Here is a 15228-nt window from a genome sequence, read left to right as displayed (position 1 = left end):
CACAATTTAACTTTCTTCCTCCTTAGCTTTTAAAAACTGGCATGTGGTAAAACTCCACTGATCTAATTCTAGCAAAGGAGTTACAACCATCTTAGTGTAGCAAACAGAACCAGCTGTTTTGAGACACTTTGAAGAAGAACTAACAAATAGCTTTCAGAATAAGGTTTGTTTCCCTAGTACCTGTGAGAGCTTGTGCCACAACATTTGCCTTTAGGGTGCCCTGGAACTATGTGTCACTTGATCCAATTTTGTTGCTGTGATGCAGAACGGACACAAATAAAGCAACCTTGCAAAGGTCTACCTAGTTAATACCCAGAGATCTGGTTGTCTCCAGGCTCTGAAATGTAACCTCCCCTTTCATCTTGCACTAATACTGTAGGCCATTAACAGGTAAAGGTGCATCTATATGTATTGCATTTTATGTAGGTAACTTACCTTAGGACCAATGAATGAAAGGCAGTGAACAAGCTTTCTTGGTAGATCCACATTTGATGAGTCTTGTGTATAAGGATCTTTGGACATTTGTAATAGTGTGTCTTGACCGACTTTCCCCGTAACTCTCGCTCACACATGTCTTTTCCCAAACAAAGTCTTGTTATGGGTTTGTGGGTGCCCTGACCCCCTCTAGGTTCCCGTGGGCTAGGGTTTGATCAATTCTTTGAGAATTATGATGAGCTGACAGACATTTGATTCAGCAGTGTAAAAATGCTGAATCAACCCTAAACATGCTTCCTAGGGAGTAGTCCTATTGAACACAGTGAGACTTCTGAATTAATATACATAGGATTGCTATGTTTAGCTTTGCCACTGTACCTACTCCTGCCCTTCTTGATGTTAAAAAACTTTGATTACATATTTTTAAAAGTAATACTTCATTTAAAACTGAGATTTAAGAAGGCTTGGCTTGTTGACATGGGCTTGTAGGCTGCAGGAGGATATCCTGTGACTTCCCTGATTCTTTTTACAAGGAGACAATAATATAGACAGGATGTGCCCTGTTGCCCTCTACCGTGTCTTGTTTGGGACCAGTGTGAATTCTTAAAGCTTTTCCCCATGATCAGAAAACTGTACTTGTTACATTTTGTCCATAGAGTGATACTCCTTTACGCTTGGTTCCAGCACCAGCACCTAAATTGCAGTGTGTGAGAGTAATACAGTGGTACCTCAGGTTACATACGCTTCAGGTTACAGACTCCTCTAACCCAGAAATAGTGCTTCAGGTTAAGAACTTTGCTTCAGGATGAGAACAGAAATCGTGCTCTGGCAGTGCGGCAGCAGGAGGCCCCATTAGCTAAAGTGGTGCTTCAGGTTAAGAACAGTTTCAGGTTAAGACCGGAACTTTGGAACGAATTAAGTACTTAACCCGAGGTACCACTGTATCCTATTTTGCTCTGGCTTTTGAAAAAAAGCAAGGGATGAAAGTTCCAACATTAGCTATGCTCCACAGAGGGATAATATAGCCACCAAGGGAAATTCAATAGAAACAACAAAATGGAGTGTTACATTCTGCAACCTTGGTTTGTTCTTTGCTTACCAAGAAAACAATCTGCATTGCTTGATTCAGTTTAAAACCTTGTATTGAGCAGGGGTCTGGACTCCTGCCTCAGACGTCCTGCCATTGCAGCACCACTGCTGTTCTACACAAGTAAGCCTGCAACTTACGCACAATTAACTTGTGTGTATTCAGGTTTACATGCCTGGCAAATAAATAAATAGGCAGAAAGGGGGTGAGCATCCATGAAAAAAGACTTTGGCAACCCCACCTGCCATTGAACCCAATGTGTTTTGACTATACAGGATTTTGGCTTTAGGTGTAACCGCTGCGTTAAGGGGCCGGCTTACTGTACTGAATAACTTCTCTGAGTATCTAGTACGGTTTAGTTTTGCTCATGTGAACATAGCCTAGAACTAAAAACAATAGGATCCTCAAAGGTGAACCACTTCCTCAGCACTGTTACTGTTTGTAGACTTTCTTGAAACATTTATGGGTTCCCACCTGAGTTGCCCAAATGCACAAAGCTTCAGATCACATATCACATCTTTTGCTTTGACTGGAAAAAGGTTTTAGTTTATGCAATAGCTCCATCTACTGTCTTTCTCCCATCCCAATCTTCTTTGCTGAGTTTGTTTACTTGAGTCTGCTTCTACTGTGACAGGTTCTGTATGTCTGAATAGCACATGAGCCAGTTGGTGTAGTGGTTATGGTGTCAGACTAGGACCAGGGAGACCAGGATTCAAATCCCCACTCAGCCATGAAGTTCACTGGGTAACCTAGGGCCAGTCACACTTTGCCTAACCTACCTCACAGGGTTATTTTCAGGATAAAATGAGGAGGAGAGCTATGTCTGCCACCCTGAGCTCCTTGTGGGTGAAAGGTGCGGTATGAAATGTAATAAATAAATTAGCTTGTGAATCTCATTACTCGGAGAGTTGCAGATAGAGTGTTCTAAAATTAGGAAATTCCTTATTGATGAGTTTTACCTGCTTTACATATCATGAGCTCCCTTCTGTCTGTTGCTGCAGATCGACCACTTTGGTTTTTCCGAAGATGGCACATTCAGGCAACGCTACCTCATTGCAGACCAGCACTGGAAGAGAAATATCGGATCGATGCTCTTCTATACTGGCAATGAAGGAGATATCACCTGGTTTGCCAATAATACGGTAAGGGAGATTCTGGGATTCTAGGTAGGAACTCTTGTCATTTATTATCTGTACAGCTCTTAGAAGAGGGTTGGCATTCTGATTTCCTACGTATATTTCAAGATTGCAGTATAATAATGGAAATGACTGGATAATCCCAGGAGCCAAAAATATTACATTTGTATTATTTAAAGAACTTTGTTCTAGATGACTTGGAAGTGGTGATAAATCTTGCTGCTGCAAAAATAGATAAAGCAAAAAACTGGGAAAAAATACTGCTCCATCAGTTTCAGAATGGTAGAACAGAAAATGTCTAACAGAACAATCCTAACTATAGGAAGCTGACAAAAGTTGCTTGAAATATGCCAGCGTAAATTTTGCTTATATCACCCTTTTTGCCAGCATATGCTCACACTGGTTGCCAGGTCATGTGACTGATCTGAATGGAGTTAGGATCCATTGCAAGGCACCCTGCCCAGTTCTGCCCACCCCACTTGAATGTCCGTTTTTTCCAGGGCTTATGCCAACATAATGTCCACTGGTCTCAGCTCAGGCAGAGCTTACCCTGGCTGATCTGGGACAAGGGAGTTAGGCTGGTATTTTTCCAGCTGAGCTGGGATGCGGTACTTTTGCCAGCATAGCCTTGGTGTGCTGGGAATTAACTAACTGAGCCAGAAATCCACTGGATCCCAGCTTGCTTATCCTGACTGCTCTTGAGTTTTCTTTGCTCCCTAAATTAACATTACAGAAGAGTAATCAGTAATATTAACTTCATTTGAGACTAACAACCTACTACCTGGTATTGCTCATGTATTCTGAGAATATGCCCCCCTCTCCCCCAAAACCCCCCGTGCTTAAATTCAGGACAGTTTTCAAAGGCTCAGTTTTCATGTTGATTCAAAAGGGCATCTGAGTGTATCCAAACATAGGCGGAAGCTTGGTCCTTGATCTCAGGAACCATTATGCAAAATTTGGGTATCATATCTTAAGAGATTTCCAAATGCATAGTGAACAAACAGCTTTACAAAATATATAGTAGATTAATTGGAATGATAAATTTCAGAATATACAACCTTACAACTCTTTTGCTTTATAGTAATTATATATGCATAGGATGTTCTATAACTCAAACTTATGTTTAAATGGTTTAGTGGTTGGCAGTTTGTAAATAGACAACATTTATTCTGCTGGGTTTTTCTCTTTACTTCCTCCCAGGGTCTTATGTGGAACATAGCGGAAGAGCTTGATGCCATATTGGTATTTGCTGAACACCGATACTATGGAGAGTCTCTGCCCTTTGGAAACAAATCATTCAGTGTAAGTAGCCCCTTGCATTCAGGTTAGTCATTGGTTCAATAGAGAATTTAGAATTTTAGAGGACAACTAGAATGGAAGATACGGGTGCAGTGATAGAAACAAACATGAGCAATTTATATGTAAATAATAGAGAGCTCTGGAGCAATTGCAGATTGGAAATTTGAGGTATAGGGATGAGTTGTTTCAGCAAGGGTAGCCAGTTAAATACAGCTAAAACTCAGTGTCTTCCCTCATAGTCCTGCTACATTGGAGGTGACACAGTCTTGTGTGACATTTGCAAGGGTTCCTTTGGTAAAAGTAGACAGGGTTTCACCCACTGTCGTAGCTTTATGCTACTAGGGCATAATCCCTCCCACAATACACAACTTCAGGGTGCAGTTGTATCACATGGTCATATAGGTGGAGCTTGTGCTACCCAAAGTGGGTAGGAACATCCCAGACACAGTCATGTTCCTTTGCAGTAGAAACCTGTGAGCTGCTGTGCAGTGAGTGGTCAATTCTGCTGCCGTGTGTGGATTCTTCTGTACCTTTTTGCTGAACTCCCACATTTTTTCCGGTGTTCTTTTCATTGTGCCATGCGAGAAATGAATATCATTTTCACCTCCTGCATTGGGGTAGCAAAAATTAAGAGCTGATTTTCTGTTGTTAAATGCAAATGTCATGCAATCTTGTTTCAGGATGCCAAGCATCTGAATTACCTGTCTTCAGAACAAGCTCTGGCTGATTTTGCAGTGCTCATTCAACACCTGAAGCATACTATCCCTGGGACCCAGGACACGCCTGTCATTGCCATAGGGGGATCTTACGGAGGGATGCTTGCTGCATGGTTTCGAATGAAATATCCTCATATAGTAATTGGGTGAGTGCAGTACCAAAAGAGTATCAAAAAATGATCTTGTCTGATAGGAAATCCTGCATATTTCACGGAGCACCAGCTATCACTAATTGGATTTAAATATCCAATATTCAAACACACACACACAGCAGATTTGTGTCTTCCCTCATAGTCCTGCTACATTGGAGGTGACACAGTCTTGCCATGTGACATTTGCAAGGGTTCCTTTGGTGTGTCTGTAGATGTGTTCATCTCATGGTTAAGGTTACACACACACACAAACTCCTTTATTACCAGAGCAAACTACTTCAGTTTTGGGGGACCAGCAGTTTACAGTGGGCACAGACTCTATCTAAGAAGGGCTAGCTCCAGGGAATGTTAGACAGGTTGGAGTGGGTCTGGATGAGATGGGGCATGGCACCTGAATTCTCTTGTACTGACTCTGACCAGCTGTTCTTGGTGCTTCAGGAAATTTCCACCTTTAGGAACCAACCCTGTGTTGAAGGCATCAGAAGTATTTGTTGGTGTTTCTGCATCTGCAATAACATCCATTAACTATATGCATCAGATGGCATGCACACCACAGCTTAAGACACATTTTAATTTTGTCTCGTGACCTTTCTTCACTACCCTTTCTCCTTTTTTAAAAACAGTGCTATTGCCGCTGTCAAGTCCTCACTTTTAAGATTGGCACAAGCAAGTCATGGGTTGCAACCCCCATGTTGAAGAACAACCAAGCAACAGCTCTGTAAGGAAGGCTATTAATTGAAGGGGAAAGCTTACAAATAACAAGCCAAGACTGAATGGCTTTGTGGGATGATTCAGTTGGCTCACTGCTAGATTTGGATCCATGGCAGAAGCTCTTGTTGCCACAAGTTCTCAGTTAGATCTCCTTATTCATTAATCTCCTCTTTTTTCCCCTTGGCTCACAGAGCTCTTGCGGCTTCAGCCCCCATCTGGCAGTTCGGCAACCTGGTTCCCTGTGGCAGCTTTTATCGTATTGTAACCGAAGATTTCAAAAAGAGTGGGAACTGTTGCTCAGAAAGCATCAGGAACTCCTGGGCAGCCATTGACCGTCTTGCTTCCACAGGTAGGCAGCTCATGAAGAGACTCGCCTAGAGCCTTCTCTAGGCCTTCGATCTCTGCTGTGATGTGCTCCTAGCAGTTCTATAAAGCCTGCCTGCCTTGGGGGTGGGGCTGCCCTGGTGGGGCCAACAGCGCTTTGGTGGTGGAATGAGGGCGTGGACCGGCCTCCTTGTTGTAAGATTAATGTATTTAAGGGATTTTCAGAATTAAGTGTGTTTTTTATTAGTTTGGAGAAATTGGTACAGTGGTACCTCGGTTTAAGTACTTAATTCGTTCCAGAGGTCCATTCTTAACCCGAAACTGTTCTTAACCTGAAGCACCACTTTAGCTAATGGGCCTCCTGCTGCTGCTGCTGCTGCGCCGCCGGAGCATGATTTCTGTTCTCATCCTGAAGCAAAGTTCTTAACCCGAGGTACTATTTCTGGGTTAGCGGCGTTTGCAACCTGAAGCGTATATAACCCGAGGTACCACTGTATTATTTCACGTTTTATGTATTTCATGCTTTTTTTTATATTGCAACTTTAGGTTGGGAGCTACCCTGAGACCTATGGGTGTAGGGTGGTATACAGATTTAATAAACATCCAGTCTACCACTTCATTCACTCTTCAGAGATTGCACTTTCCTTTATTCCCGTCCTTCGCACGTACCTCACACATTATAGTGACCAGGTACTTTCTTCCCAGCTTGGCTTTAAGAAGCACAGATGCTGGGGTTGGTGGGAGTTGTCATCCGTAGCCTATTGGGCCACAGGCAGTATCCAGTAGATGCTCATTATGCTGCCCAAATACATTTCACACACATACTTTTTGCTTGTGTAATCCCTGCTGGAAGTGGCCATAGGATCTCACTCAGGGCTCTCCCGAGATGTTAAGAGCCTCCTTTCTGCACTCTTTGTACTGACAGTGGGGAGGAGCCATATATAGGTGTTCAGAGGCTCCTCTATCTAGCACCTCACTAACCCTAATCTAGCTCACCTCACTAATCCTAATCGATGCCCACCCAGGTTTTCTGCCTGGGTGAAATGTGACCTTGAACCCGGGTAATGCCTCTTGCTTCCCTGAAGAGGGTTGTGTTGTGTGACTTTTGTATGGCTTGAATGTAACCTGGAAAAAGCATTGCATTTGTTCCCCTGCCCACTTTCTGTCTCTGGCCTCACCCACCAATATTAGTGCAGCCCCCAGGAAGTTGGCAGTGAGGAAATTTGCCCCTTGAGCTAAAAAAAGGTTTCCCACTCAGTATAGAAGTTCAGTTGCCAACATCTCCAGTTTTTTAAAAAAAGACTCCTGGATCGGAGAACTTGGAAAAGACCCCAAGAAGAGCCACTGCCCAGAGAGGAGAAAAAACTGGACTAGAGGAAGCAATGGTTTGACTTGGCATAATGCAGCTTAATATGTGTTAACTGAATCTCTGTATTTTCTCCTTTCTAGAGGAAGGCTTGCATTGGCTTTCGTGTACATTTCGCCTGTGTAGCCCACTGAAAACTGTGACAGATGCTGCTGCTTTCAAAGGATGGCTAAGTGAGACTTGGGTTAATTTGGCAATGGTTGACTACCCATATAAGGCTGACTTCTTGCAACCTCTCCCTGCCTGGCCTATTAAGGTAACTGAACAAAGGCATCTTTTCATTTCATTTCATCCCCATCCCCTCTTTTAGCCAACACTTTTTAAAGACTCTAGGAGGTCAAACATGAATAAACAGCAGTGACACAAGATGCCCAAGGATTCCATAATAAGAGAATTCTAAGCATAATTTGGTTGATCGCACAACCTCCAGATGATTTTCCTTTATTGATGAGGTTGTAGTTCAATAATAACTGAACACTAAATGGATTTTTATTCTGCCTCTTGGCTCCACAGTGGTACTCCCAAGGTAGCAAATAATTTCAGTTAAAAACATTAGTGTACAAAAGCAGCCAGCACATTAGGCATCAGACATAAATTGTGGCTTTCAGCATTGTGAGTTGTTTCTAAACAATTGATTTTAATTGATGCCTGAAGATAGAGGAGATGCATACTTTTTTAATAAGGGGGTTAGCAGAATTTCTCGTGCCAAGATGTGATGTAACCTAAGCAGGGAGAGGGGGAGCACCCATGCCCAAACACACACACCACAGAAGAGCAAAAGGAGTGAGCTACAAGCTAATAGTTGAAAACAGTAGCTTTATTGTAGGGGATATGTATTCTTAAGTGAGCTGTGTTTCCTATGCTAGAATATGGCACATAGCAGCAAAAGGCTTCCAGAAGGACCTACGGACATAGTTCAGGTACCACTACCAAGAAGGCCCTGCCCTTTGTACCTGCTAAGTCTACCTCCTATGGAGCAGTGACACATTAACCTCCCCAACAGATCCGACTGCATGAACACATTTTTATGGGCAGAGGTGACTCTTCAGGTACCTAAAAGTCCAGGGAGGACACAGATTGGTGGGGAGATGCTGCGTTGGTCACATCCCAGAGATTCTTCAAGCCCAGTCTAGGACTTTGGGACAGTTTAATGGCCTTTTATTGGGGGGTGGGGAGAGATGAGGGAATATATGTGGAAATCCAGGTTTGGTAAAACTTTGAAACCAAATTTGTTTTGTTCGTTACTGCTTGCTTTAGAGGGTTTTTTATGGCTAGAAGCCATTTAGGGAGGAGGCGGCTTTCTTTGAGAGCCTTTTGACAAGGCACTTCAGTTCCCCAACACCTAAAACCAAGAGATTTCCTTCTCTTTTGTTGCAAAACATTTTTTTAAAAGGGAAAAATGTATGCAGTCTCTCTGGGTGGCATAAGCTGTTCCAGTTTCCTCCCTTCCTTTCTTTTCAAACGGGGGGGGGGGGGACTTCAGTGACAAAACTAATGTGATTATCCTGAGTGAGACTTAGAGGTGTATTGAGAGCTTAGGGGAAAGAATCCGTTCGAACAGTTGAATGTATCTGCTTAATCCTCCTCTGTAATGGGGCCCATGGTCCTCTGGGGGAAGTGCAGGCTTTCCCTCTTTCCCCCAAACCTACCCCCTTTCCCCGCTGCCCTTCATAAAAGGTTGCCACCTCTTAAAGCCGCTCTTTAACTTCCGTATGGCACATCTGTGCTAGTAAAGGAGTTTTCAGGAATCCTTGGTCTTCCAGCCGAGAAGCTGCTCAGTAGGCTGGAAAAGGCTAGAAGTCGTCTTAATAAGTGATTAACTCCCCCCCACCCCTTCACCCTTCACTCAGCGAACCAGCTCCTGCCAAGAACTGAATACCGAAGCTGTTGGAACTCTCCACCTCCTCCCCTCGCACCTTACTAAGGCACCAGATCATCAGTGTCTCAAAGTAATGTAAAACAGATTGTTACCTTATCCTCAGCCTGTTTGCAGTAGCATCCACAGTTATGCTGCAAAGAAGCCATCTTAAACTAGAATGAATCTTCTTGGAGAGACCAAACTGCTCAGCAGGAACTGCACCTAAGATCATAAGGGGCTGCTTGATCTGCTCTAGCATCCTGCCCTCACAGTGGCCAGCCACACGCCTATGGGAAGCAGGATCTGAGCATAACAGTTCTCTTCCCATTTAGAATCCCCAGGAAACCTGTATTCAGTAACGTACTGCCTTCAACCGTAGATGATTTCCCTCTGTGAAAATCATTTGGGGTTAGTAAGCTTAAACTCTCAAAGTTCTTTGAAGCAAAGGTGGCTAACCTGTGACTCTCCAGATGTTGCTGGACTTTTAACTCCCGTCAGCCCTGGCCAAGGGATAATGGGAAATGAAGTCCAGCAACATTTTGAGGACCATAGGTCCATCGCCCCTATTTTTATTAAAGTATAATGAAGGAAATCCTCTCGCTGCAGATTTGTGGTAATGATTCTGTTTATTGGTAGAATAACAAATGTTTTGGCCATGCCAAGATTCAAAGTTAATTTGCTGATCTGTAGTTTAGAGGTTGCTTATCTGCTATCACTAACCAGAGTGGACAAACTGAGTCTACAGAAAATGCAGCATCTCCTGTCTGCAGGTTTAGTCTGTTGCTGATTTCTTTGCACTCTCTCTTTTAAAAAAAAACTTCCCCTTTTCTGTCTTTCTATAGGCAGTTTGTAAATACCTGAGGAATCCCAAACTGCCAGACAAATTGCTGCTGCAAAACATCTTACAGGCAGTAGACGTCTACTATAACTACACGGGACGTGCTTCATGCCTTAATTTAACTCAGACTGCCACAAAAAGCCTTGGGATTCAGGGCTGGTATTATCAGGTATGTATGCAGCATCATTTGCTCTGTGAAACTGTGGCACAAAGTGGGGCTCTTGAGACCCATATGTGAATGCAGAATGTCCTATGTTTGATCTCCAACAGCTACAATTTAAAAAATATAGGATCAGGAGGTCGCAGGTAATAGGAAAGATAAGGTTACAGGCGCAACTGGTCTAGCCTGGTATGAAACACATTAAATACCCGGTTATAGATCCAGCTACGTTTAAGTCCTTTTACAATATGTTCCATTTAATCCTGAGTCATTGGGAAAGGTATATCTACTCATTTCTGTGATCTAATTCATCATATTTAAATGTCTAGATTGTAATATCTTTTAAGTAAACATCAATTCTTTTTGTATTTCCTCTAACCATTCTGCTTTATCTTGTCATATGCAATTAAATTCCAGCTCGGTTTCACTGTCCCGAGTATCCTTAGCTATCATCTCCGTTTTCACATTTGAGAGTTCAATGAGCCATTGTGCTTCTATACAAATGGGCATCTATTCTGAACATACGTTCTACGGATTTAATGTTCTTCCTAACTGAACGTTCAAATGTGGAAACGGAAGACAGATAAAAACTACTCAGTATTGTGAAACCAAGCTGGAATTCGATAGTATATCACAAGATAAAGCACAGTATTTAGAGAAAATGCAAAACATTTTGGATGTTTTCTTAAAGGATTTAAAAGCTTATTAGAATTAAGAAATATCAACATGATTATGGGATTACAGAAATGTGAAAGCAAACCTTTGGTTGAGTCCTTTTAAAAAGCCCATTAGTTTTGAAGAACCATGGAGTCTCCATTCAGATCCTCAGAGTAGCAATAGTTATTGGGATACCTCAAATGGGGAGGAATATAACAGAGATAGAGAATGCTTTTTGAGGCATTGCCCCAAATTAAGACAGTTGAGGTGTTGGAGGGTTCAACATACTCCCCAGTATTCCTGAAGGAAGCTGATCTAATAGGCAAAATATCCCTTGAACTGAACATTGATGAGAACTCAGTTCTGAATAAAGGTTTGCCCATTTGTGCCCACTCCTAAACACAACTGCGAGGGGCAGAATTGATGGAGAGAAGGTGCAGTCCATCTTTCCTCTACATCTAGTGTAGAAATGGGAGAGGCAGTGTTTTCTACCCCTCCTCTGCCAGCCAAGCAGGCTAGTGAAAAACAAATTGTAATCTGGTAGCTTTTTGGGTGGTGGGTATATTTACAGTGCCAATTATTTATACAGAACACGGTTGGCAAACTAGCACAGCCTTTGGTCCTAGCCTGTGGCCTTCCCTACCCAAGCATAAAGGATACCTAGGATAAAGGTGGAAACCCTTTCACTTCAGGGGCAGGTGGCAGGTATGTGGGGGACTAAGCACATTTTTGCTTTGACCCCACTCATCTCTGGCATACACCTCCCAGAAGATTCTCCATGGAGAAATGTAGCTCTTGGGTGGGAAAGGGTTCTTCATCCATGATGTGATGCTATCAGTCTACCTGGTGCTTAACAGAGCACAGCAGGCCAGGTAGGTCCCTGCTCTTTAAGAAGAGTGTGCCGTCCCCCACTCTTTAAGAAGAGTGTGCCGTCCAAACTGCTGGAGGAGGCAGGGGTAAAACAGGGTCACATTATGAAAGTTGCTTTAGTTATACACACCTGAGGGTTGGTGAAAAGCTGCCAAGTTGCGACAGAATGTCTAGATGTTGATGTCAAATGAATGAACTGGACCTCCGTTGATGAACTGGACCTCCTGTAGCCTTGTGAAATATGTCCAGGGAATACAACAGTGAAGTTGGGCAACTTGGAAGAAAAAAGTTTAAAATACTGACCAGGGGCGGGGTGGGGGGTGGTGGGTTCAAATGCAATTTCAAGAAGAGTGCCCATTCCGGATATACACTGAGCCTCAGGAGTTTAGAACAATGAAGCAATTAAAGCTGAATAGTCACACTTTGGTATTGTCCTCATGTTATGGTGAACTTGTACTGTAAAAAAATGAAGTAGAAAACTCGATTGTTTTAGAAGTGGACTGGCTGCATTACTTATACAGCAGTCTTGATGTACCTGCCTGTTGCTTTACAGAGGATCATAAGTTGGTTCATTCCCCCCCCCCTTAAAAAAAGGCAGTCTACTTCTCTAAACTAATTTCATTGTTTTCTTCTTCACCCTTCTGCTCTAGGCTTGCACTGAAATGGTGATGCCCATGTGTTCAGATGGCATCAACGACATGTTTGAGCCCGAAAATTGGGACTTGAAAACCTACTCGGATGAATGCTTCAAAACCTGGGGGGTGAGACCTCGTCCTGACTGGATCGCCACTCTCTATGGGGGGAAGAACATCAGTGCTCACAGCAACATCATCTTCAGGTGAGGTGTTGGTGTGTCTGTCAATCATAAGTGGTGGGCATGGTTGGAATGTGAGCAATCACTAGCTGATGGCGTTTGGTGCTGTTCTGGAGCCGCATAGAATTCCACCCATGACTGTATTGTGACTCTCTGTCCGCCAACAGAAGCTACTCTAATAACAGACAGCTTCTCTCATCTACATTTTCCATTTTATGCAAGGTAGTAGTACTTGAATAGTCAGCAAATGATGCAAACCTGATGCCAAGCCAGTGGTGGGGATGATAACATAATTGCATATTGGAATTGCATGAGTAAGAGATTTATGTGGTCAGCCTTGCACTCAATTCTCATAGCTTGTTAAAAGTAGGAATGACTTTTGTGGGAACGGGTGTCTTAGACATGCACGCACAGAAGTAAACAGCAGGTGTCAGCTTGAATTTTTGCTGGAATCTTACATTCATGGCCCACTTTTCAGCCAAGATTACTTTCCACAATGGCTTGCAAGTAGAATTGGTGCAAATGTACAATATAATCAGGGGCATGTTGGTGTGATGGGGACACACACACACACACACGTGTGACCTTCGGGATCCCTGACAGTTGCTTTATAGTTGACACCCTGATCCAGTTTCCAGGGTGATAACACAAAACAAGCCTTTCCATTGACCTGCAGAGATTGCTGGGATGGGATGCAAACCTTTTGTTAATTGGGATGTTCCTAACCTGCAGGTAGATGTTCATTTCTCCCCCTCCCCTTCCCTTCCAGCAATGGTGAGCTCGACCCCTGGTCTGGGGGCGGAGTAACACGGAATATCACGGACACTCTAGTTGCGATATTGATCCCAGAAGGTGCTCATCACTTGGACCTGCGCTCCAACAGCCCTTATGATCCAGACTCCGTGTTGCAAGCCCGTCTTTTGGAAGTTCACTACATGAGACTCTGGTTGCAGAACTATCGTCGTAATGGTTCGAAGTAACCGAAAGAGCTGGTTTTTGTGGTTTCCGCTTTCTCCTGTCAACGCCGAGGGAGGATCTGCTGGCTGGATGGCTGGCTTCACACAAGTGTTTCCCCCCTCGTTGTTTCACGCCTGCTTTCCTCTTTCTCTCCTAACCAAAGCATCTTATTTGTATAGCAGATGTCTGGCTGTGCAAAGGATCTTTTGAGGTGGCAAACCTAAACCTTGCAGTGTATGGCTCCAGACTGGTGGCTCTTCCTTGATGTTCTTCTGGCGCTTCACAATTTTAGCAGAGTTCAAATGGCATTGTCCGCGTTTAGGTTTAGCCCACTCCACCATGTCTTATGGAAGAAAGCTGCTTGAGAGGAATTTCCCACTGCTCCTGGTTGAGCACTGGAACCCAAACTTGGGAGTGTAGGGTATCTTTGTGGGGGGTGGGGGGGAGAGGCTTTCCTTTCTTGTCCCACAAGCATCCCTCGTGTGTGGGAAGCTGGCCCATAAGTAACTTATAATATCCACTGGGTTTAAAGCTGTATCGTGTAAATTCACAGATGACAAATCAGTGGCTATAAGGCATTATGGCTCAAAGTTCCTGATCATGGAATTTCTATCTGAATTCCTGTTGCTGGGAATCACAAGAATGGCAGAAGGTTGGTGCTTTCAAGAAGCCCCCGAGCAGGGCATGAAAGCATCTCACTGGCTGTGGTTAGAAAACAGGACGCTGAACTAGATGGATCCTTGGCCTGATGCAGCAATGCACTTGTGTTAAGCTAAACAGTTTATGACATAGGTGTAAACTTTTTCAGGGGCGCTGTTGGGCTCAAGGTCCCCCCCCCCCCCCCCGGAATTCCCCCAGCAGACAGTGCCAGGCATATTGAAAGGCTCACCTGATAGACTCAGTTACAGTAGTAGCTGCTGCAGCACAGGACCGCCCCGTATCTCTGTGTTGTACCACATTTGCCATGATTCTTTGAGGCTTTGTTCCTATCTGCCAGTAATTTTGTTTGTGTGTTTTTTTTGCTAAGAATTTATACCCTGCCTTAAACAGGGTGGCTTAGGCTGGCTTCACCTTTTCATTGGACCATGAACTGCAAAGCCTCAGTCGGGCCCAACAGATTGCAAAGCTGTTAAGAAAAAAAAGGCCAGATAAGCTATGAGCCTCCATAATATTAAACAAAAATAAAACCTTCAACATATTTTACAGGGATAATAACTGTTTTGTTGCAGTTGGGTGTGAGTGTGTCTTAGTCACCATGAAAAACAACAGGAAAGAGTCTGTGGGATATGAATGACTGTTTTTATTATGGTATCAGTTTTTGTAGGCTAAAGCTTATATATGTGTGTGCGTGTGTTACTGAGTTTTAAATCATAGCAGATTTTACAACAAACAAAACTATAAACAATCATGGTTACTTATTTTAGTCTAGCATGAGTCATATGCCCTCTTGAGGTTGTTTTGAAGTTAAGATCTTGTGTTCCTGAGCTTAATGACCCTGTAATTGGATAGGTAAGAAGTTGAGTCGACTGTCTATCCACCCAGTCTGATTCTTCATGTATGCATCTGAGGAAGTAGGTGCTGGTCCATGAAAGTTTATGCCCTCTTAAAATAATTGCAGTTAGTCCATGGTATCAGGGGTGAAAAACCCAGTCTGTGGCACTTTGAAGACTAACACAACTACTCTCCTATTTCTTTATATGCCATTTAGACCAAAAGAAACAACGTCAAACTGCTTAAAAGAGTAGGTATGAGAGAGACTTTTTGTCCGCTAATGTGAACCGGCCAGCTTGAGGCAATATGACAAAGCCTTACCCCTCATCTTAAACTGGCAGATGTTTTAAATGAAGG

General features: G+C 43.3%; 1 protein-coding gene across 1 annotated transcript in view; it reads left to right on the top strand.

Moving 5' to 3' along the window:
• PRCP (prolylcarboxypeptidase) overlaps positions 1 to 14583 on the top strand; it is a 28356-nt gene extending 13773 nt beyond the window's left edge. The window contains exons 2-9 of the mRNA XM_083436592.1: positions 2524 to 2664; positions 3859 to 3960; positions 4638 to 4819; positions 5728 to 5885; positions 7310 to 7482; positions 9927 to 10091; positions 12260 to 12447; positions 13193 to 14583. Coding sequence (XP_083292718.1) covers positions 2524 to 2664; positions 3859 to 3960; positions 4638 to 4819; positions 5728 to 5885; positions 7310 to 7482; positions 9927 to 10091; positions 12260 to 12447; positions 13193 to 13403 — 1320 coding nt within the window. The 3' untranslated portion in view covers positions 13404 to 14583. The remainder of the gene's footprint in view (positions 1 to 2523; positions 2665 to 3858; positions 3961 to 4637; positions 4820 to 5727; positions 5886 to 7309; positions 7483 to 9926; positions 10092 to 12259; positions 12448 to 13192) is intronic.
• Positions 14584 to 15228: the final 645 nt, after the last annotated feature.

Source organism: Podarcis tiliguerta, assembly GCF_965153285.1.
Source record: "Podarcis tiliguerta genome assembly, chromosome: 4".
Lineage (NCBI taxonomy): Eukaryota > Metazoa > Chordata > Lepidosauria > Squamata > Lacertidae > Podarcis > Podarcis tiliguerta.
This window is presented reverse-complemented; position numbering and strand designations above follow the sequence as displayed.